The sequence below is a fragment of the Osmerus mordax genome, chromosome 2, assembly GCF_038355195.1.
Source record: "Osmerus mordax isolate fOsmMor3 chromosome 2, fOsmMor3.pri, whole genome shotgun sequence".
Taxonomy (NCBI): Eukaryota; Metazoa; Chordata; class Actinopteri; order Osmeriformes; family Osmeridae; genus Osmerus; species Osmerus mordax.
The window spans coordinates 7,425,170-7,446,744 of NC_090051.1; the positions used below are offsets into that span (position 1 = coordinate 7,425,170).

Here is a 21,575-nt window from a genome sequence, read left to right on the forward strand (position 1 = left end):
TATCATGCCAATATTTATTTAAAAGAGTCTGACAGGACTTCTATTAAGTGTAACAATATTAATTTATAGAGTAGTTAAGACCCAGATGGATGAGTTATTCTTCTATCAGTATAACACCTGAAACATCATAAACAACACCAAATACTCAGATATAAAGAAACTATGGAAACATGGCATAATGTGAGGTTTGCATTCACCGAAAAACACATCTTGGGTCTGTCATTTGAGTGGCACAATGTGATGTGATTTGATAAACAAAACCAAAGACATGACTGATATAAACAGTGGAAATATAACTGTGTGCCATGGGCATGCCAAACTTAACACCTTAACTCTATAATAGAAAAACGGGGGTCATATGAAACTGACAAAACCAGAAGAGATGACAGAACAGAAATCCACTAGCACAAAGATAGGATTCCAATGCGTGGTATTATTTACAGAAATGGCACCACCCTAACATCCCCACACAACCCCAGAACAATAGCAGTCACAATAAACAACAAACATATAGAATATCCATATTATTTCATATCCGGCAATTAACAGGTCCTTTATTTCATTTGATGAATTATTAATCCAGATGGGATGGATATTACCAGATGTGGTGACTTCAGACCCTGTAGAACTAGCAGTCAATATCAGTTGTTTGACGCTTTCAAGACAGCACTAAAATATTACATGTGCAACTGAAATGTTCTAGCAGCTTGTCAAAAAAAGACTGACTAATTTGGTTCATATAAACACACTTGTAATAAAAGTGGTGCCTCTGTATGCTGCCCAGCTAACTCTTCAAAAGTCCATGTGTGCTTTAAGATCACAGATCAACGTCCACAATGTCCTCTTCCACCACCTGGTTGATGGGGCCCTCTGAAGTCAACAGTGTGTCCCAAACGACAAGAGATTGGGCCTCCTCTACGTTAATCTCCTCAAGGCTGAAAAAGACAGAGGCACAGAAATTGATTTGCTAGAGGGACACTGCTGTGTACTACTTCTGTATTCTGTCTATACTCTGGCCTCATCTTGTGTTGCTCTTTATAGTCTGCCTCTTGTCTCTAAATAGGGTCAAAATGTGTGTCATCTATGGGTGGCATTATTCCCTGGTCTGGCACTACTTAGTCTGAGTCTCTTTTATCTGTTTCAGTTTCAAATCTATCTGTAATCTGGCTCAGTCCCAAATCTGTCCTTCGTCTGTCAATCTAGTCAATCTTTAGTCTTGCCTACCATGTAGTGCTGTTTTCTCTCTGGGCTCTCCTCCCCTTTGTCTCAGTGGGGCTTGGGGCAGCAGGGGCATCTGCCATGGGGGAATGTCTGACGGAGGGCGAACGTGAGCGATTGGCCAGAGAGGTCTGTTTCAGTGTATCAGAGCTGACGAAGGACAAAGCATCCTCCCCCTCGGCCCCAGTGGCCAATAGGGAGGCTCGGTAGTAGATGAGTGGCTGCCAGCCCTCATCCCTGGTACTGATGGCTTGATCTCCTGCACATCTCTGCAGGTAGGAGTACCTGCATAGAAGAGCATATGTTTACACACCCACTCACCATTTACATAATACAGAACATTAAGTACGTAGCACACACACACAACACTTACACTGTCCTCTTGTCAGGTTTAAGCAGCTTGCTAGAGAACTCACTGAGGATGGTGAGGTATGAGAGATACGGAGGTGTATGCTTCTCTGGGCTCTGGACAAACCCCTGAAACGCAAACTCTATACCATCCCTGTAGGTATAGAGTAAACAAAGGAATGATTTGTTTTTACAACCTCTGTTGGTGAATATACAGCTTGAGGTTTGAGGTTGATGTGTTAGCTTAGCCTCCTGCCCTGGTGATCATGGCTAACAGGAACCTAACCTCCATACCTGTGGATCATGGCAAGGGACTGGCGGGACTTGATCTGCTCCCAGCCAAAGGTGAGAGAGAAGCGTCTAGCTAGCTCCTTGATACTACTGAAGGTCTGGACTCCTGAACTGCAGCTCCCCCCACTGTCTTGCTCTTGCTTCAGCCGCAGAAACAACTGGACAAGTAAAAAGGAAGGAGGCAAAACATTAACTTCCTAAAGTTAAATACGGTACACCTACTTCCGAAAGTTAAACTGTTACAAAAGTCCAGGGTTGCAATGAGAGAGGGACAGAGAGGATGAGAAGAGAGAGGAAAGAAGAATGGAGAAGACGAGCCAGCCAGGCAGTACCTGCTGAAGACACAGCACCAGCACGCGAGCACTCTCCATCTTATCCTGTTGCCGGGTCCTGCTCAAAGTCTCCTTCAGGATGTCCCCAAAATCATTAAAAAACTATATTGAGAGAGGGGTAAAAATAACAAAAGAAATAGAGTATGTACTGTGTGTTCTATTTCTGAGAAGGGTACTTGAATTGTCATTCAATCGATTGAACTTCTATTGGAAGTGAGGTTGTATTCTCATGTATTCTCTCAAATGTTGGTTACATACATACAAACACTCATACAAAAGCCATGAGCTATATTTATCACAACTGAGTTTGAAATATACTATTGACTTTTACCATCCAGAAGGTTACACTGTGATACTAATGTATGTATTTTTTAGTAAACTCTCTGCATCATATAGAGCTGGTATCACCCTGTGATCCTCCTAAAATACCTTCATGTAATACTTGAAGATTTCTGCTGCCATGCTCATCTCCAGCACCCCGTGGATGATGAGCTTACAGAAGGCTGCCAGAAGTATCCTACGTCTGTGGAGGTCCTCCAGCTTGCCCACATCACTGACTGGAGGGGTGGGGGGAATTAAAGAGAGCAAGAGAACAAGGAGGAGAAAAACAAGTAAGGGGAACTTAGTTTACTTATTTTCTTGGACAATGGATTTAACAGATGGAAATCAAAGACAACATAAGAGTTGGAGAGCTATGACACCTTGTGGCTTCAATCTTTCGCAAAGCTAATAAAAATGCCAGCAAGGTGAACCAGAGTTAACACTATTTTCTCACAGAAAGAGATTTTCCTTATTTCATAACTTAACTTCATGCCTTAAACCTGAGAGTGATCTCAATTCCACCACCTAACAAAATACAGATCTCCCACACTGCAACAGTTATGAAGCAAGTCTAATAAAACTATATTTTTTATTACATGTTCAAAGCCAATAGTTCAATATTGCATTAGTCAGACCATCAGATAGGTTCCTTCTAGGCCAGTTATTGATGTAGCCATCATGTGAAGTCTCTCTAAGAAGCTGCTGATGGAGATGTCCTCCCCAAATATGCATTCATCCTCCTACCATAGACAACACAACTGTTCACAGTTACATGACAGTACATTACCTGTCTGTAATTTTTGTTCTAGTCAAGTTTTAAGGATAGGCTGACACACAATAGGCTAAACACATTTTACAGAAAACCTGAATGTTCTGCAGCACATGCCATTTTGGGCTAGTTGGGAAGTGAATATATTATATAATTTTCAATGTATTTGCAGGTGTCATTTGTGGGTCCAATTTCAAGTCTGAAGGTGGTTTGTGAAGAACAATAGGTTTGACTACAGCTGAGCATTCAATATGTACTGTGTATCCTTGATCATGGAACATGAGGAGTGACTCCTGGAGAGAACAGGCAGACAAACACTGCCACCAGCTGGACAGAGATGGTAGTCAGTAGAGATTAAACATTTACAGTCATTGTGAAAAGAGATTTTGAGATTGCCTTTCTGAAGTGTATTGCAGGCTGCAGTTTTTCTAAAAGGATCAAAAGTAATTCGACAATTGAATCAAAATCTGTTTCCTGGACAGGTGTGGACTATTCTTCATTATTTCTTCATCAATTAAGCAGGTAAAGGGCCTGGAGTTGATTCCAGGTGTAGCATTTGCATTTGGAAGCTGTTGCTGTGAACCCACATGTGGTAAAACAAGCTCTCAATGCAAATGAAACAGGCCATAATAAAGCTGCAAAAGAATTAAATAAATCTGCGGAGTAGCAGGAACATTAGGAGTGGCCAAATCAACAGTTTGGTAAATTCTGAGTAAAAAAGAATGCACTGGTGAGCTCGGCAACACAAAAAGGCCTGGATGTCCAAGGAAGACAACAGTGGTGGATGATCGCAGGATCCTTTCCATTGTGAAGAAAACCCCTTCACAACCTCCAGCCAAGTGAAGAATACTCTCCAGGAGGTAGGGATATCATTATTCAAGTCTACCATAAAGAGAAGACTTCACAAGAGAAAATACAGAGGGTTCACCACAAGGTCCAAACCATTCATGTCTCAAGAATAGAAAGGCCAGATTAGACCACCAAAAAAAAACATTAAAATCAAATTACGGAACAGCTTTTTTTGGACAGATGAAACTGAGATCAACCTGTACTAGAATGATGAGAATAAAGAAGTATGGAGGAGGCTTGGAACAGCTCATGATCCAAAGCATACCACATCATCTGTAAAACAGGCACTGTGATGGCATTGGCAGTGTGATGGCATTGGCATACATGGCTTTCAATGGCACTGGGACACTAGTGTTTATTGATAATGAGAAGACAGAAGCAGCCGGATGAATTCCAAGATGTAAAGGGATATATTGTCTGCACAGATTCAACCAAATTCAGCAAAGTTAAATGGATGGCGCTTCACTTTACAGATGGACAACAACGACCCAAAACATACTGTGAAAGCAACCCAGGTGTTTAAGGCAAAGAAGTGGAATATTCTGCAATGGCAGTCAGTCACCTCTCAACCCGATCGAGCATGCATTTCACTTGAAGACAAAACTTAAGGCAGGTAGACCCACAAACAAACAGCTTCAGTAAAGGCCTGGCAAAGCATCGCAAAGGAGGAAACCCAGCGTTTGATGTCTATGGGTTCCAGACTTCAATCAGTTATTGCCTTCAAGGATTTTCGACAGTGTTACAAAAATATACATTTATGATTGTTAATTTGTCCAATTACATTTGAGCCCCTGAAATAAGGGGACTGTACATTTGAATTAAAGCTAAACGTCTGCACTTCAATTGCATCTCAGTTGTGTGAGATGCATTTTTGTGGTGGCGTAGAGCCAACATTATGAAAATTGTCACTGTCCAAATATTTCCAGACCTAACTGTATAGCTCCTTCCTGTTCATTTTCTGATTAAAGGCCGAAATATACTACTCCGTTTTCACGGAGACGGACACAGGGAACGCCCTCTCCGATGTGGAACGCCCTCTCCGAGCCCCTCAGAGAGCTCTACGTGCACCTCCTGATTTTCCTGACTATCCGTCCGCTAGCTTTTACGGATACCCCTTGGCTGTGATTGGTCCGCAATTGGTTCCACACACAAAGACGTCATGTGGCAGGCTTCAAAAACGTTGCTCCACATACTTTTCTGGCGGTGAATTGTTTTCAGCACCCACAGCCTTCGGAGTACTATAAATTCAACGAATCCGTCCGACTCCGTCCGTCCGTCTGTCTGTCCGTAACAGAGTCGGAGTAGTATAATTCGGCCTTAAGCCCTGGTCAGCCTGTCAGCCATGTTCATCAGGACAATGCGTTTTCTGTATGACTGTTAAAAGACCAAGTAAATGGTAAAACTGCAGTCTACAACTCCACAATTTACCCATGATACACAACACTTTCAAATCAAGAGAATCAAACAGTTTTTGTATAAAAGGAGGAAGAGATTGCGACAGTGAAATAACAAAAGCAGAGTCCGCAGTCCCACGTCTAGCCTCACCCCTACTGTGGCTGTCATGTTCTGCTCCAGTGAAGACCAGCTCCTGGATGAAGAGAAGCAGCGCCCTCTGCAATTTTGGGTCAGGAGTGTAGAGTAACGGACCGAAGGAGGCAGGGTCCCAAATCTGTAGCTGGTAGTTGTGAGCTGTCAGGACGTCGCACAGAGACAGGAAGGCCTGTGGGCAGAGGGGGCATGTTAGAGGGGCAGGGGTCTACTCTGCCGTTTCAGTCCAACCCCCTGAGCTTTGCCTACCTGCTCCTTGACCATACGCTCTGCATGGGAGAGACAGCCAAGACACTTCTCACAGAACACACTCAACTGTCTCCTTTGGGCTACTGCCTTCTCCTGAAAACATACAAATACATGTTAACCTACCTAACCCTATCCAGAGCTCACAGAGACTTTGGCTTTTACTGGAAATTTAGAACTTAGAAACACAGAGCTGGAGTGCATTGAATTAAATTTAAAAAGTAAAAGCCACACTGTCCACCGGCTGTTTTTGTCCCACTCTTTCTGAGGGGTGATTATGTTAACTTATATATTACATTCTTTAAACAGAGCTGGACTCACCCTGGAGGTTAGGGTCTCTCCACTGGTGCTGAGGTTCCACAGAACAGAGTAGCTTACACACTGAAGCACCTTCACTGTCACCTGAAGTGTAATAGGAACACAGGAAGACTGTGTGTGTGTGTGTGTGTGTGTGTATGTGTGTGTATGTCCGCACACCCGTGTGTGTCGGTGTGTGTGTGTGCATTCATTTGTGCAAGTGTTACCTGGTCAGGAAGTCTTCCATGTTTGAGGTCCACAGAGAGAAGAGGAGACAACAGTTCATACAGACCCCAACCAGACAGGTCTTGTCCACTGACACCAGAGACAAGACCAGAGACACAAACACAATAAATGGACAGAATCACATATACAGTATTTATGGCCTGCATCTATACACAAACAACTTGTAAAGTCTCACTGAACATCTCACTTGTGAAAAGCAGTGAGTTTCTTGAGCGTGGTCAAGACCTCTTCTGTCTGCTCTTCCTCAACCTGGGGAAGATCATCCTAAGGAAGAACAGAGAAGACATGGTTCCCTCTGCACCTCTGCTAATGCTGACCAGCCACTGTGTGTACTCATGCCGTCTATGCCCACCTGCAGGGATTTCCCCAGCAGTGCTGCCAGCCTGTCGGTCCAGCGCTGTACCAGCGCATCCCTAGCAGGGCCAGCTATGGGGTGCCAGGGCGTCTCCGCCCTACAAAGGATGAAGTACGAGCGGGCAGCCTCCTCTAGCAACTCAGGGTGAGAGTGGAGTTCCACCACTGCCTGCATCTCAGTCAGCAGCACAGACAACAGCTGGAGGACACCATCAGACAAAACACCAGCGATTTGGAAGTGCCTTCCTGTTTACAATCCTTCAGCTTTTTGTTGTGTGTATGTTTGTGTGTGTATGTGAGTGAGCGAGCGAGTGTGTGTGTGTGTGCGTGCACATGTGGCTGTGCTGTGCATGTGGCTGTGTTGGATTTTAGGACTTACTTGTGTGTTCTCAGCACCAGGGGAGTCAGGGTGGAAGTACTGAGGAATCTTCATTAAGCTGGCCACTGTATGAGGGTTCTTAGAGAACTAGGTTGATAAAACATTACCTAATCAACAACACAACCAGTTCACAAATATAACCATATCACTAACATCCTCTTTGTCACTGGAGCCATCTGCCTCTCAATTGTTGCTATAACAACTACCTCCATCATCATCATAATCTTCTCAGTTGTTTCCTTACATCGTGTATATACAATCCTGCACAATATACCTCCCTCATTGCAAAGCTTAAAATGTGATTCAAGGAACTCAAAACAATGTTTTTGCAGAGCTACTTAAGTGAAATTAGCTGGTCTGCTGGCTGGAGAAGACTGTAACGGTGAGGTTTAGCTTGTCTGGAAAAGAAAATGACCAACTTTGGAGAGCAGTTGAGGAAGCACTGGGAGGATGAACTCTGTTAATTTGCAACAGTCATCCACCTGAGTCCTCTTCTCTTTAGCACTGAGTACCTAGGACAAAGACACAGAGAGTTATGATTAGGTAAGGTTGTGTATTGATGGCTATTTGATGTGGCATCCATGTGTTTAGATACCATCGTGGATTGGCCATTCCTGAGGGTCACACAAAGCACACAAACTTGAGTATGAAAGAAAGCAGGCTGTTCAGCGGGGTCAATGTTGTAAATCATTTCCCACCTGCGCTCACAGGTGGACAATGTGGTGGACACGGTGGCCGAAAAATACTTGGATCAGTGTCAAAGTAAAAAGGATAGGATTTATGAGGACGTCCATCTGTAGAGTCCCTAGTGTAGTGTGAAAGACCCTCCAGACTGGTGGATTATTCTCATTCTCTCCATCTCACCAACCTTCTTCCCTGAATTCCTGCCAGGCAGCACAGCTCCTTCTGCAGCTTGACGCATTGATGCTACCATTACCTCCACCACCTCGGACTGCTCCTCCTGGGACAAACCTGAAGTAATACACCCCACACAAACACATACACACGCAAACAAATGCAGGTACACATTGTAATACTTATTACTAGAACCAAGTGTAATGACATTTCCCTGTGGACAAATTATTTGAACAATTACTTTGTTACATGATCTTAGGTATTTTTCTTATTTAATTTTACATAATGTCAATTTCTACAGACTGACATTTTGCACACACGCACACACCCTGACTTGTCCCCTGTGCAATAGGGTCTTGCAGAAGTAGAGTGGTGAACAATGCCCAGTTCTTCAGTAGAGCACCAGCACAGTCCCACAGACTGTCCACCAGGTAAACCACATGCTGATGCAGCTGGAAACACACACACACTTTGGTTAATACACACACAAGGTAGTGTACATGCACTATAAAGAATAAACATGCAGTTCAGCATCACCTGACTTTCACGGTAGAAGCTGAGCAGAGCTCTCAGCCTTGCAGCGGGGAGAGTGTTTGAGTCTTTCTCTTTGGTTGTGTCCTGGAGGTCAGGGTTCAGGGGGTTGCTGCTGAGGAGCCTAGGGGACCAAACAGATACAGGCACCGCCTCAGTCTTTCTTCCCATCGACTAACTTTGCATGCTTATCGCTGTAGGATCTGCTGACCGTGAGTGGAGCAGTTCTCCAGCAGTGACTGCTAAGGGGCGCTGTGAGGAGTAGACCAGCTGGAATAACTGTTTGTAGTCCTCAGGACTCAGGACATCCTCACAGGACCTTGGGAGAGAGATGGGGGATGAGAGGTACTTTGTAATACCTTTGGGGAAATGAGAGGAGAGGAAATTAGAGACTCACTCGGAGATGAGTATAAGGAGTTTCATGGCCTGGACTGCCACTTCATGGTCCTTATCCAGGGTCATAGAAATGAGTCTGTCCTGCAACACACACAGCATGGTCATCACAGACACACACACACACTTTTTCTTTCAAAAAGGGTGAAAGATTAATATTTGTCACGCAATTGGTTGACTAAATGAACACTGACGCAAACCCACAAATGCCCACAGAAGGATGAATCCTTGTCAGTGCTACCTTGAAGCGGCTGGTGAACAGGTCCAATCTGGGCAACAGCAGGGGGTCTACATACAGGCCTTGGAGACCCAGCACACACTTCAGACGCACGTCAGGAAACTGTGATGTCACATGTCACATGAATGAACACAATGTACAGGTGTGCTCTGATCTACATTCATACCCTAGAGCGGGGGTACTCAATAGACGGACCGCGGTCCAGATCCGGACCCAGACGCAATACAATTTGGACCGAAGCCTAAATCAACATTCTAATTTAGTCCATCTGATCCAAGCGAGTTTTCATTGGTGCGTGATTTCACGCCCATATTGTTTTCCTACTAGATGTGGTTTCTATCTTCTGTGTCCAATCCAAAGATCCAATCAGGAGCTGTAATAACTGTAATCACCATGACAACTCACTCACTCAACGTTGGCCGCAACCTCTGTAGGTCACGCAGGTTGTGTGTGTCATTCGCAACAACGCAGGCTAATCGATTTGCTAACGGTACCTGTTTCTTCCTTAGCAAAAATCATGGTGTAACAAAACCCAACAAAAAGCTAAAACTTGATTCCGAAAATCGCACACATACTGTAGAGCGTGACACACAAAGGAGACAAACTACGCACACAATTATTCATGACCACCAAGAAAAATGTACAAAAGAACAGAGTTGTTGTGAGCATGGACAGTTTTTGTGAACATGGACAGAGTACAAATACAACCCTTGAAACTATCTGGAGATATGTATTGACTGTCTGACTGACTGTTACTGGTGTTTACCTTGTCATGCATCATCCAGCCCATGTATTTGAGGTAGCTGTCAGTCAAAAACACACTACTGCAGAGTCTCATCCACATTCCCAGCTCCTCCATACACATAGCGCGGATCTCTGGAAGCACATCACTACACACACCAAACAGACAAACAAACCCACACACACATAACTAGAGCTACATAAACAGAGACTTGTTGCACATAAAGGAGATGAGCAGTAAAGAAAGGTATCTCTACCGGTATCGCTTCAGGAATACTCCTTTGAAGATATTGTCCATCATATTCTCTATCTCCACCCTCTTGTCTTGCAGCTAGAGAGAAATACAGTCACATGGTGATAATCACAAAAGATTAACAAGTCAGTCAGATGGATAATGAATTAGTCAGTAAGACTAAGACACACAGTAAGACACACACAGCAAGACACACACATACACACAGAGGGTACCTCAGTTATCTTTCTTTGTATCCTCTCTAGTCTGGGTGAGCCTCGACGTGATGAGCTCTTGGTCTGCTCTACCTCGTACAGCTTCTGGCTGTTCTCCACACCCACACTCAGGCTCAAAGCCACGTCCACTAGCGAGCTCAGCAGCTTCAGCGCTGGACACACATGTCAAAGGGCAGAGGTGGGAGTGCGGTGCATGTGTTTCTGTAAACAATGGCTGTTTTTCATCAGCATGTGTGAGTGACCTGTAAATGTGTGTTGGAGGTGGGTTGTGTTGGAGGTGGGTTGTGTTACCTGCGAGTGTGCAGGTGTGTCGAAAGGCCCGTATGTAAGAGTCAGAAAGCTGGGTGAGCAGGGAAATGAGTGTGTCCATCAAGTAGCTGTCGAAGATGACACTGTACTGACACTGGCTCACCAGCACCGATACAAACTCAGAGAACTCGGAGCGGAAGCGACGCCAATAAGGACCGGACATGGTCAGAGGATACTCCCCACTGTCCTGGATGTAGAGGACGGACTGTCAGTCAGAGGCTAAACCCTGACTTTGGGAGACAAAACATGCCTGGTAGAACTGCCAAGACTGTCAGGATCAGAATCTGACTCAGAAACACTGAAGCCATGTATAATAAGACAGATAACAGACAGATCTATAGAGCTAAAATACCAATATACTAGATGATAGAAAGTCTACAACAAAGATTGACATATTTTCAAATAGTGGAACAGAGATTGACCGTGTCAATGGGCCAGGTAATAGTGAGAATCCAGGGAAAGGCCAAAAACTTCTTATACTGCAGCCCTGAGCCCTGAAATAAACACATATATATGTTTTCACTCAGAGAGAAAGAGAGAGAGAAACAAGAAAAACGGGAAAGAGAGAAGAAAAGAGACAGAAAGTGTGAAATAAGTCCCCGGATGGCCCAATTCTCACCTCATCCAGCTCCTCCACCATCTTCTGCATGACTTGACTGTCCTGTCTGCTATGGAACATCTCAGCTGTGACCACTCCTGAGCAGGAATACACACACACACACAGTGTACTTCTGGTTTCCTGTCTAACCTTTTTCTTAGACATCCCAACCTGAAAGCATAAAAAGTCAAGCGGCATTTCGGTGTGTATGTGTGATCATGTGTGTGACTTTATCTTTACCTTTGCATCCAGAACACTGGATGAAGAAGCTAATGAGGTCCAGAAGGGCGGAGTCTCTGTCTGTCAAGTAAGCCTCGATCCAATCATCAACAACTGCCTGGTCATGTGACACACATCCAGGGAGTGACAATAGGAGGAATCAGTGACTTAATGAAGGGCTTAATTAACCATTATGTTTTCGTATTTCGTATCTGCTTTCTTATAGAGATTTGGTAAAAATGTGCTAATGTAGTGTTCCCTTCGCCTATCACAGTACTGCCTTTTTCCCTTAATAAAGAAGTCGCTTTATATCAGCCACGCCTAGTATTTACCAGTCAGTCTGCCTGTACAGGAGTGACTTTGCCCATATACCAGTCTCTATACCCATGAGTCTGACAGTTAACCAGTGCATCTGATTGTATACCAGTGAGTCTGCCTTTATATCAGTGATACCACAGTCCTTACCTGCATGGCGCCCCTGCCCATGGTGACCACCTCAAAGAGGGTGACGGCCTCAATGTCTGCATGTTTGAGATGCCTGCTCCCTGGCCGGCCCAGACTGACACAGCTGGTCTTCACGTGCCTGCGCTTGGCATTCTCTGAGCCCTCTCTTGCCCTCTTCTTCCCTTTCTGTGCGAAACAGCGGCGCACACGCACACACTTATGCACAGACATTACACATCTATTTCATGTCTCTGATGTTTCTGAAGCTCCAAGCCACTTGAGAGCGTGCGATTAGTATGTAAATTAATTTGTAGGTATAACTCACCATCCTCTTCTGTCTGTACTCATCCCTGGCCCTGCCCCCTTGAGTGGCTCACATCTAATGAGTTCTGCCTGAGTGAAAGGAGAGAAACAATTTAGGAGACAATACTAACAGACAGGAAACTTCAGTAGTGACCACACTGCTGCTGGTGTTTCTGATTGGCTGGTAGGTGGCATTTAACTCGAGACAGCTCTCAAATCTGCAGAAAACTTCTTTATGCTTGCGCCTCGTCCATTAATTGTATATAGTGGGACAAGGTATCCCTTACTTCTCAGCTTTTTGGTCTTTTTAAATCGAACTATTTGTATAATCCGTGTACTTCTCTGTCCATTATAAAGGCTATCCTTTCCCGGTTTTCTGCAGCCACATTGCGCGCGCATCCCGAATGTTTACAAACAAATAATTGGTCTATTCGCACTCTGATACCGATCAACCAATGGGGTTAAGGTGACACCATGACATACATTGATTGACAGCTTACCTCATTAGCTTAAGGACAAAGAAATACAGAAATAAATGAGAACATAAATAAATAAATACAGAAATAAATGAGGAAAGAAATAAATTAATACAAAAATAAATAAATACAGAATTAAATGGCCATGTAAATAAATACGTAATAATATTTTTTCATACATTTATTTTTATATATTCATATTTTTTTAATGTATAAATACATTTATTGATACATTTATTTATTTATTCATTTATTTTTAATTTTGGCAGGTTTGGTCCTCCATAGTATGAAGTAGGCTTATGTCGTGAAATAGGTTTTTAGGGGTGGGAAAATAAATAATAATAAAATAATATATTTGACAGAATATAGGTTGCGCCTTGCCACAGGCAGGCACACCCAAGAAATAATTTATATGAGAGAGAATACATAGGTTGGTCCTTGCCAAAGCAATCACACCCAATAAATGTGTTTACCGTTTATGTATTTAGGGAATATAGGTTATAACCCTAACCCTATATAAGCTGTTCTTACGAAGATATTTCTGTAAATGTTTCGTTGAATTCGTCAGACATTTTTATATACCACATACGATCCTAATTTTTCAAAACACTGTCTCTGCACTCATGGAAGCTAATGCGCGATGGAGGAAGCATGTCCTTTTAAACAGACCATTGGCTACTTCTACATCAGTAAATATAAATAAGACAGTCTGATTGGATAGTCTGAGGAGGCTAGATCACTCAGGATGTGCGGTCCCTCCTCTAGTTTCCCCCAGTGTTGCTCTCTAAAGCAAAAGCTTTGTCCTCATCCCCCATGCCTGTGCTCATTCCGACACAGCCTCACGGCCAGACTGAACCTCACCTTCACTCATAAATGCTGATTTTGTATTCACGGATATACAGACTATGTACACAGAATGACAAGCTTTGTTTGGGGTGGTGCGGATAAACCTAGCTGTCGGAATAACTGGTTAAGTCTCTCATAATGGGTGGATTGTGGTAATATTCTTACATTCTCTTAAAGAGATGTGATGTATTCCGCGATTTGCAATGTCAGTTATAACTATAAAGAGTTTGATCTTACCAGAGGAATATGAAGAGTCTAGAGCCGTCCATGTTTAGTCCAGATGCTTAAGTTACAGTGCCATTGCGTAGCATGGGGTTTAACAAGCGTGAAATAACTCCTGATATCAGTGCTCCAGGTCTGCAGCATAAACTATACATTGACTTACATATTAATAGACACAACTAGATTTTTCTTCCAAGATGGCGTCCCCATTCATTTCTATGAAAAGTGCTCAGTGGCGCAGTGAGGCAAGCGAGAGCGCAAAATGGACCGCGCCATCTTTCCAGAACGACTCGTCCGGTCTTCCCAGAAGTATGGAAGCCCATTTCCGCCAGTAAAAAAAAGAAAAAGATGACAAATTAAGTCATAATTATGAGATACTAAGTCGAAATTATGATACTTTAGTCATAATTATGAGATACTAGCTGTCCAGATGACTTTGGGTAATGTTGGACTCATTTCATGTTTTTCTCTATGTTTGCATGTTTCATTTATATGGTTAATGGGTATATGGTTTGCCACCCTCTTTTCTTTTAAGTTACCCATTAATAGTCCATCCTCAGCCATCATCGAGTCCATCCCATCAACTCATCCCAACTCATCAATCACAGTCTGGTTTGCACCTCCACTGCCAAGGACCAAGGCAGACTGCAGAAGATCATTTGGTCCCACCCTGACCTGTTCCACTCCAGCAAGAGAGCAGGCAGGATCATTGCTGACCCTTCCCATCCAGGCCACCACCTCTTCCTATCCAGCAAAAGGGTCCGGTCCATTAAAGCCAATGGACTCACAAACAAGAGTCAGGTGGTTGAGCGGTTAGGGAATCGCGGAAAGGAGGGGGGAGAAAGAGTGAAGAAAAAGGAGAAAAAGAGAAGGGATTTTTATGGCCCAGACCTACATCACAAATGTTTTTTAAATGTTGAGGTATATCAGGAATCACAATTAATTTCTATAGACATATATATGGGATAAAAGCTAATCCCAAGGTTCTGGTTTTACTAAATTGTTGCCAGAAATTCAAGTGGTTAATTTTTATTCTTGGAAATCACAATCACTGTTTGGTTAATAACAAAACAATGATGATACTAATAACTGTTTAGTGAATATTTAAAATTCAGTTGATGTATTTAGCAGAAACTTTTATCCACAAAACACACAAACGAAGCATAGGAAAATACATTTCTGTTGTGATCAAACTTTAATTTTCAGTCATCACAAAGCCATTATACAGTAGTATGTGAATCCCTCCATTCACTTATTCAACAGTAACTATGGACAATAACTTAAATATATACAGAACAGTAGTGAATCCCTCCATTCACTTATTCAACAGTAACTACGGACAATAACTTAAATATATACAGAACAGTAGTGAATCCCTCCATTCACTTATTCAACAGTAACTACAGACAATAACTTAAATATATACAGAACAGTAGTGAATCCCTCCATTCACTTATTCAACAGTAACTATGGACAATAACTTAAATATATACAGAACAGTAGTGAATCCCTCCATTCACTTATTCAACAGTAACTATAGACAATAACAGAAAACATTAACAGAACTATTGACAAAATTAAAGTGTTCAGTGTCCATGCCTCTGGGAGGGGGGTAGAGGGGCCCTAGCCCAGCGTCCATGCCTCTGGGAGGGGGGTAGAGGGGCACTAGCCCAGCGTCCATGCCTCTGGGAGGGGGGTAGAGGGGCACTAGCCCAGCGTCCATGCCTCTGGGCAGAACACCCTCCAAAGGCGGTAGGGCATCCACACCATCAGCCGATGGGTGAAGAAGCGGTCGGGTGTTGGCGTTTGATGATATATTAGTGCTGGAACAGGGGCTCATACCACGGCTTCAAATCTGGCCGCAGTTTGCCAGAGTGAAATAGGGTGTTGGAAATCCACCTGTGATCTTGAACAGGGATTGACTTGCTCAGCTCACCCGGCAACCAGACAGAAGCTGTAGCCCCAGTAGCAGCTGGATGGATTTCTCCTGCCCCATCCTGTTTGGAAGACAACAGCAAATAAGAATGTTTTTTTGCATTCAAAAAGGCTACTCTCAAGATGACTTGAAACATAACCAGACAAAAAGGAGATGCTGTACTCACAGTGGCTACTTCCAGGCTGGTGCTCACAGCAGGGCTGGGGGTCCTCACAGAGGTGGTAGACGGGGTCCTCAGTGAGGATGGAGGAGGAGCAGGACTGGGGGTCCTCACAGAGGATGGAGAAGGAGCAGGGCTGGAGGTCCTCACAGAGGATGGAGAAGGAGCAGGGCTGGAGGTCCTCACAGAGGATGGAGAAGGAGCAGGGCTGGAGGTCCTCACAGAGGATGGAGAAGGAGCAGGGCTGGGGGTCCTCACAGAGGTGGTAGACGGGGTCCTCAGTGAGGATGGAGGAGAAGGACTGGGGGTCCTCACAGAGGATGGAGAAGGAGCAGGGCTGGAGGTCCTCACAGAGGATGGAGGAGGAGCCGGGCTGGGGGTCCTCACAGAGGTGGTAGACGGGGTCCTCAGTGAGGATGGAGGAGGAGCAGGACTGGGGGTCCTCACAGAGGATGGAGAAGGAGCAGGGCTGGAGGTCCTCACAGAGGATGGAGAAGGAGCAGGGCTGGAGGTCCTCACAGAGGATGGAGAAGGAGCAGGGCTGGAGGTCCTCACAGAGGATGGAGGAGGAGCGGGGCGGGGCTTCCTCGCCACAATATTGGGCTTCACTGAGGCAGACTGTGACCCACCAAAGCGTGATTTAGTGAACTGCAAGGAGAAACAAGAGTTAATTTTGTTATTCAGCACATACAAAATTATTTATACAAAACATGAATAACTAAGAAAATATTTACCATTGACACAGTCAGAGGGGGCTGCAGGAAAGAAGGCTGGGCTGCAGCACCAGTGGGCAAGTCTGAAGCCACAGACTGTGGTGCCTGAGGTGACTGAGTGGCAGTCTGCTAAAACAACAGCATTACATATAATGTAACAGCAACATCATTGTAAAAGACATGAGATGCAAGATAGTCAGATGTAATTTTTTTTATACATCACCTTAACAGCATGGAATCCACAATTACAGACCATGGACCCTCCAAATAGGGCGGTCTGTCCACGAGCCTGCATGGGGAATTTCTCAATCTGAAACAATCAGAATAGTTACTCAGCCAGTCACTCAGTGTACAGTCCATTGTCTGATATTATCTGCACCATTGTATTGACCCTTTTTCATCAAGTGACCTGCAGTCTAATGACTGTAAGCAGTAATAAGCACATATTTTGCAGTACTTTACCTTTTGATAGAGGTCATGCCATTTCCGCTGCCTTGGGGCAGGTCTATTGCCTCCTCCAGCAGGCCAAACCCCTGAGCCAGCAAATGCCCTCAGCCTCGCAATCCACTCTCCATCTCCCATGGAGATGGAGAGTGGAGGTTATGGCTCTTAGGCTTGGTGCTCATCTAAAATAACAGAGATATATTAATAACCGTAGTTACAACTATGTATGGAAGCATGGTGTGCTGAACCAACTGTGCATACTCATAAGTACAGTAACATAAGCAAACTAGACTGATAACGGTTTTTGTTTAGTTTTTAACAGCTTACTGTATCTACAATGATTGACAGCTGTCATTCTTACCAAAGCTTCAGGTAGGATCATTATAAATTCCATTATTCATTGGAGGTAGACCCACTTTAAATGAATGTAAGTAGCTAAGTGGCTACAGTAAAGGACTAGTTAATATTTACACTAAAACCATAAAAGTTTAGACTAGGTACTGTAAGCAGACCCCGCAATGTCGACAAGTTAATACTGAATGTTGGTTACGTTACTGTACTGCACTGCACTGTACTGTAGCTAGCTACCTACTGTACCTCCGCTTGTCAGACGTAATAAACGTAGAGCTATAGCACGTTAACTAGTTAAATGATGAAGTAACCAATACAACTAACGTTATAATAACACTTACTTGAATTATTGCAAATATATCCTGCCTGTTTCCTCTCACGATTACATTAGAAACTAGAGAGGGTACCATTTCTGGGGAAATTGTAGGGTGTGCTTGCTTGCGTCGGTTGCACAGGGGTCCGTTTTTGAATGACATTTTTACAACTGATTTCTGTATATTTTATATGAAAATGCATACTTATTTATAAAGATTTTATAGATTTAAAAGCATTTTTTTTTTGCTGCTCATTTACAACTGAAAATACGAGTGAAGTGTAGAATGAAATAGATGTCTTCTCATTTCCCCTGCAAGAGGCAGCCTCATCGTTGAATCAAAACGAATAAATGTGTCAGACCGGTGTAAAAATTGACCTAATCTCTATGACTTAAACGTCCTTTTAAGTTTTTCCCTTCTCGTGATATTTTCAGGCATGTAGCCTACTCATTGCATTCATTCATTAATAAAGAACCCCCTTTGAAGATTATTCTACGACGTTACCCGGCAGTAGAAGATGGAATCGCGATTCAAACAGTACCATCTGCTAACTGAAAATATGCCCCCCAAAACGTAAATAAGCTTGACATTTATTTAGTGGAAAATCGCTCATTCATAAAAAGCTCACTGGTAGCGATCATTGTCAGTAACAACGCAAAATGCGATATAGCCCTGTGTGGAGAAGCTGCCCCGGTAAATTCTACTACTACAGTACAGTACAGTACAGTACTAGACTACTGCTGTGTTCGTCTTGGTAGCGATTGCGTTGGTTGAATTTGATTTAACGTTCCGTTGTACGGTTTAGGCTGAAATTAATTATTTTCATGAACAGATTGACAACGTTTAGGCTGTGGCAATGAAGTTCAGGTTAGTAGTTACATAGACTTTTGATTTAAGTAATGGGGGTGCCGAACATGTTCTGTCGCCGTTTGACTTCCTGATGTTTTTGTAGTGTCTCGTGTAAGCTACAGCTTTGCAGTGAGCTACACTGGTTTGAAACCACAGGTAATGGTAATTTCACCAACAAATCGTTTACTAATGTCAGAATAAATCCTACAACGAAAATGTATATGTGAGGAATGTTTATTTTAACGATTGAAAACAGATACATCATAGACCACTGTAGTATTTGTTGCCCGGGCAACACAGGCTAATGTCATGATGCTAATACTTCAGTGAAATAGTAGACTACTGTTTCCGAAAGTAGATGTACTTCCTTAATAATATCAGCTTATATTGTACATTACACATCACAATTGTGTGTCATATCACAAAGTAAAATGAGTAAATAGTTATCACCCTGGCCTCTTTGCTTGTGGCGTTTCTGCAGCTGCCTTGCAATAAAGCTATAGTTAGCCTAGCTATCCCCCAAGTTAACAGATGCGAAACGAATGTTCTGCCAAAGGTAGTCACGCGTGTTTTCGTGACGTTAGTAACGTCAGTAACTGTGGCTAGCAAATTAGCCACCGTTAGCTTCTTTTTTCGCCACAATGGGGCGAAAATAAATAATAATAAAGGGGGGGCGAAGGTCTGAAATGTATTTTAGAGAGGACCTGGAGCTAACTGATTAAAATGCTTCTGCAAAAAAAGTTGAACTATTGTGGGTAGTAAATAAGATCACGCTACATCTAACCAGCGGATCATCTTGCAAGTGTGTCAAAGTGGTATTTTTACAGACTGTATTAACACCGTAGGCGTGAATAATGCGTGCATCGTGATTGTCATCCATCTGTAGCCGAAGTAAAGCTAGAGAGAGGATGCATATCTACTGCTTCAAATTGAAAACGGAGACCATCTTTTGATTAAAGACAAGTTCCTTAACCTATATATAGTATATATGCAGTTTCAAAAACGTGTTCCTTCTGCTTTCCTGGTGCTTTGTTTGGTTGCCAGGGCGATGGAGCTGTGATCGCTAACGAGCTGGGCAGAGAGAATAACAGAAATTTACCTAGAATCCACACCTCAAACAAGTTAACCTAAACGCAAAACTATACGTCCAATCCAAAAAATATGGATATTTTCCATTAAAACCTGATCTGAAAACGGAAGAGAAACTGTTCTTCGGTTTAACTCCACATTTCAGTGTGACAAAGTTTTAGCGCTTTGCACATGCTTTCAGGAACTCATTCATAACGTTGTTCAGTGTGGTGGTCAGATGCCAACTAAACTCAGACCTCACAATGTGATGGTATTTAATGTGAACTCACCTCCCCATCCCCAGTTCCCGAAGAGCGAGAGGGGCCAGGCTCCGACGGATCAGGCCGTGGTCCAGCAGGAAGGTCTTGCAAATAAATGAGTCCTTGTCCGCTGAATCGATATCGCTCAAACAAGAACTCATCCGTGTGAAATAAAGTATCTTGGCAATCGCGAAGAACTCTATTGGTATGGAAAGCTAATCGAACTAAATTATAGCTCCTTGGTCAACTGGGTCTCTCAAAAAGGGAGCTGCCATGTTATTTTCCGGGGGTGTGGCAAGCTTATCCAGCTACACTTACGTTAGCCTGCTCTGGAGCAGGTTAGTGCTAATTGATATGTTACTATGGTGATTTATCGAAAGTTGCTTCCACGAACCAAAAAGGGGGGCATTTTTTATCTTAGCCTGAAAATTAGCTCGCTAAACCGCTTAGCGAGCTACGACGAATACCCCCCTGGCGTCTTCCCAGATGCCTTCAAAACAGCTGTTGTAAAGCCCCTATTAAAGAAACCCAAATTGGATAACAGTCTACTTGCAAATTACAGACCAATATCAAACCTTCCATTTATTAGTAAAGTACTGGAAAAGATAGTTTTAGTCCAATTAAATTATTTTCTTGAAGAAAATACCATCCTGGAAGTCTCGCAGTCAGGTTTCAGGAAATATCACAGTACTGAAACTGCTCTCACCGATTAGCGACCTCAGACTAAACTCTGATGCAAATAAAGTGCCACAGCCGTGCCCCTCTGTTGTTTTTGGTTTTGCCCTGCCCTAGTGTTTCCCTGTCTCATTGTCTTCACTTGTCTCGTTGAGTTCTCGTTAGTTTCATTGTGTCCACCTGTGTCTTGTTTGTTTCTGTGTATTTAGGTTCCCGTTTTGTGTCCAGTCTTGGTCTTAGCATTACCCTTTGTCGCTGCGTGTTACCCTGTCTGTGTCCCGGTTTTTTGAGTAATAAACCCTTTGTTTGACAATGCCTGCTGACTCCCCTGCATTTGGGTCCAACCCCACCTCACGTCGTGACAATGCTAAGACCCAAATTGGACCCATCGGTGAGTTCCCCGAACCCTTTCATGGGGACCCGGCTTGCCTTTGGTGGACCCCAAAGCCTGCAGCGGAGGGCCCACCCTAGGTCCTGGTTCCTGCCTTGGCTCCAGCCCCAGCCCGAACCCCGACTCCAGCCTCAGTCCTGCCCTGTGCCCCTGCCTCATCCTGAGGTTGTGCCGCCCAGTGCCCAGACGACCAAGGTTGTGCCGCCCAGCACCCAGAGCACTGAGGCTGTTCCTGCCGGGGAGTCTCGGCCGCCGGTAGCCAGCCCCGTTCCTGCCCTGTACCCCAGCCTCGTTCCTGCCCTGTGCCCCAGCCTCGTTCCTGCCCTGTGCCCCAGCCTCGGTCCTGCCCTGTACCCCAGCCTCGGTCCGGCCCTGTACCCCAGCCTCGTTCTTGCCCTGTGCCCCAGCCTCGGTCCTGCCCTGTGCCCCAGCCACCGCCTCCTCCGCCAGAGGACATCTGGCCACCTCCTCCTCCGCCAGAGGCCGTCTGGCCACCTCCGCCCGAGGACTGCTGGCCGCCTCCTCCTCCGCCCGAGGACTCCTGGCCGCCTCCTCCTCCGCCCATGCGCCCCC

General features: G+C 44.1%; 1 protein-coding gene across 6 annotated transcripts; it reads right to left on the bottom strand.

The window, feature by feature from the left end:
- Window positions 1-2: 2 nt before the first annotated feature.
- Window positions 3-14,064, bottom strand: si:ch211-269e2.1 (cohesin subunit SA-2). 6 transcript variants are annotated; one of them, XM_067252624.1, is made up of 30 exons: window positions 13,857-14,064; window positions 12,320-12,383; window positions 12,016-12,180; window positions 11,572-11,668; window positions 11,353-11,429; window positions 11,156-11,227; window positions 10,716-10,920; window positions 10,425-10,576; window positions 10,214-10,287; window positions 9,982-10,105; window positions 9,219-9,317; window positions 8,982-9,061; window positions 8,796-8,903; window positions 8,591-8,708; window positions 8,361-8,505; window positions 8,067-8,170; window positions 7,618-7,710; window positions 7,199-7,285; window positions 6,818-7,018; window positions 6,653-6,729; window positions 6,447-6,534; window positions 6,244-6,324; window positions 5,926-6,018; window positions 5,674-5,848; window positions 2,619-2,746; window positions 2,190-2,291; window positions 1,861-2,015; window positions 1,592-1,720; window positions 1,225-1,503; window positions 3-935 (listed from the first exon to the last, which is right to left on the bottom strand). In XM_067252624.1, exons 2-30 carry the CDS (start codon window positions 12,320-12,322, stop codon window positions 818-820), a joined length of 3,429 nt encoding a protein of 1,142 aa, XP_067108725.1. In that variant the 5' UTR covers window positions 12,323-12,383; window positions 13,857-14,064; the 3' UTR covers window positions 3-817. The 6 variants fall into 6 exon arrangements, with proteins under 6 accessions (XP_067108725.1, XP_067108734.1, XP_067108751.1 ...); XM_067252633.1 differs by having other exon boundaries at window positions 8,382-8,505; window positions 12,320-12,387; XM_067252650.1 differs by having other exon boundaries at window positions 6,447-6,459; window positions 12,320-12,387.
- Between the last annotated feature and the right edge of the window lie 7,511 nt (window positions 14,065-21,575).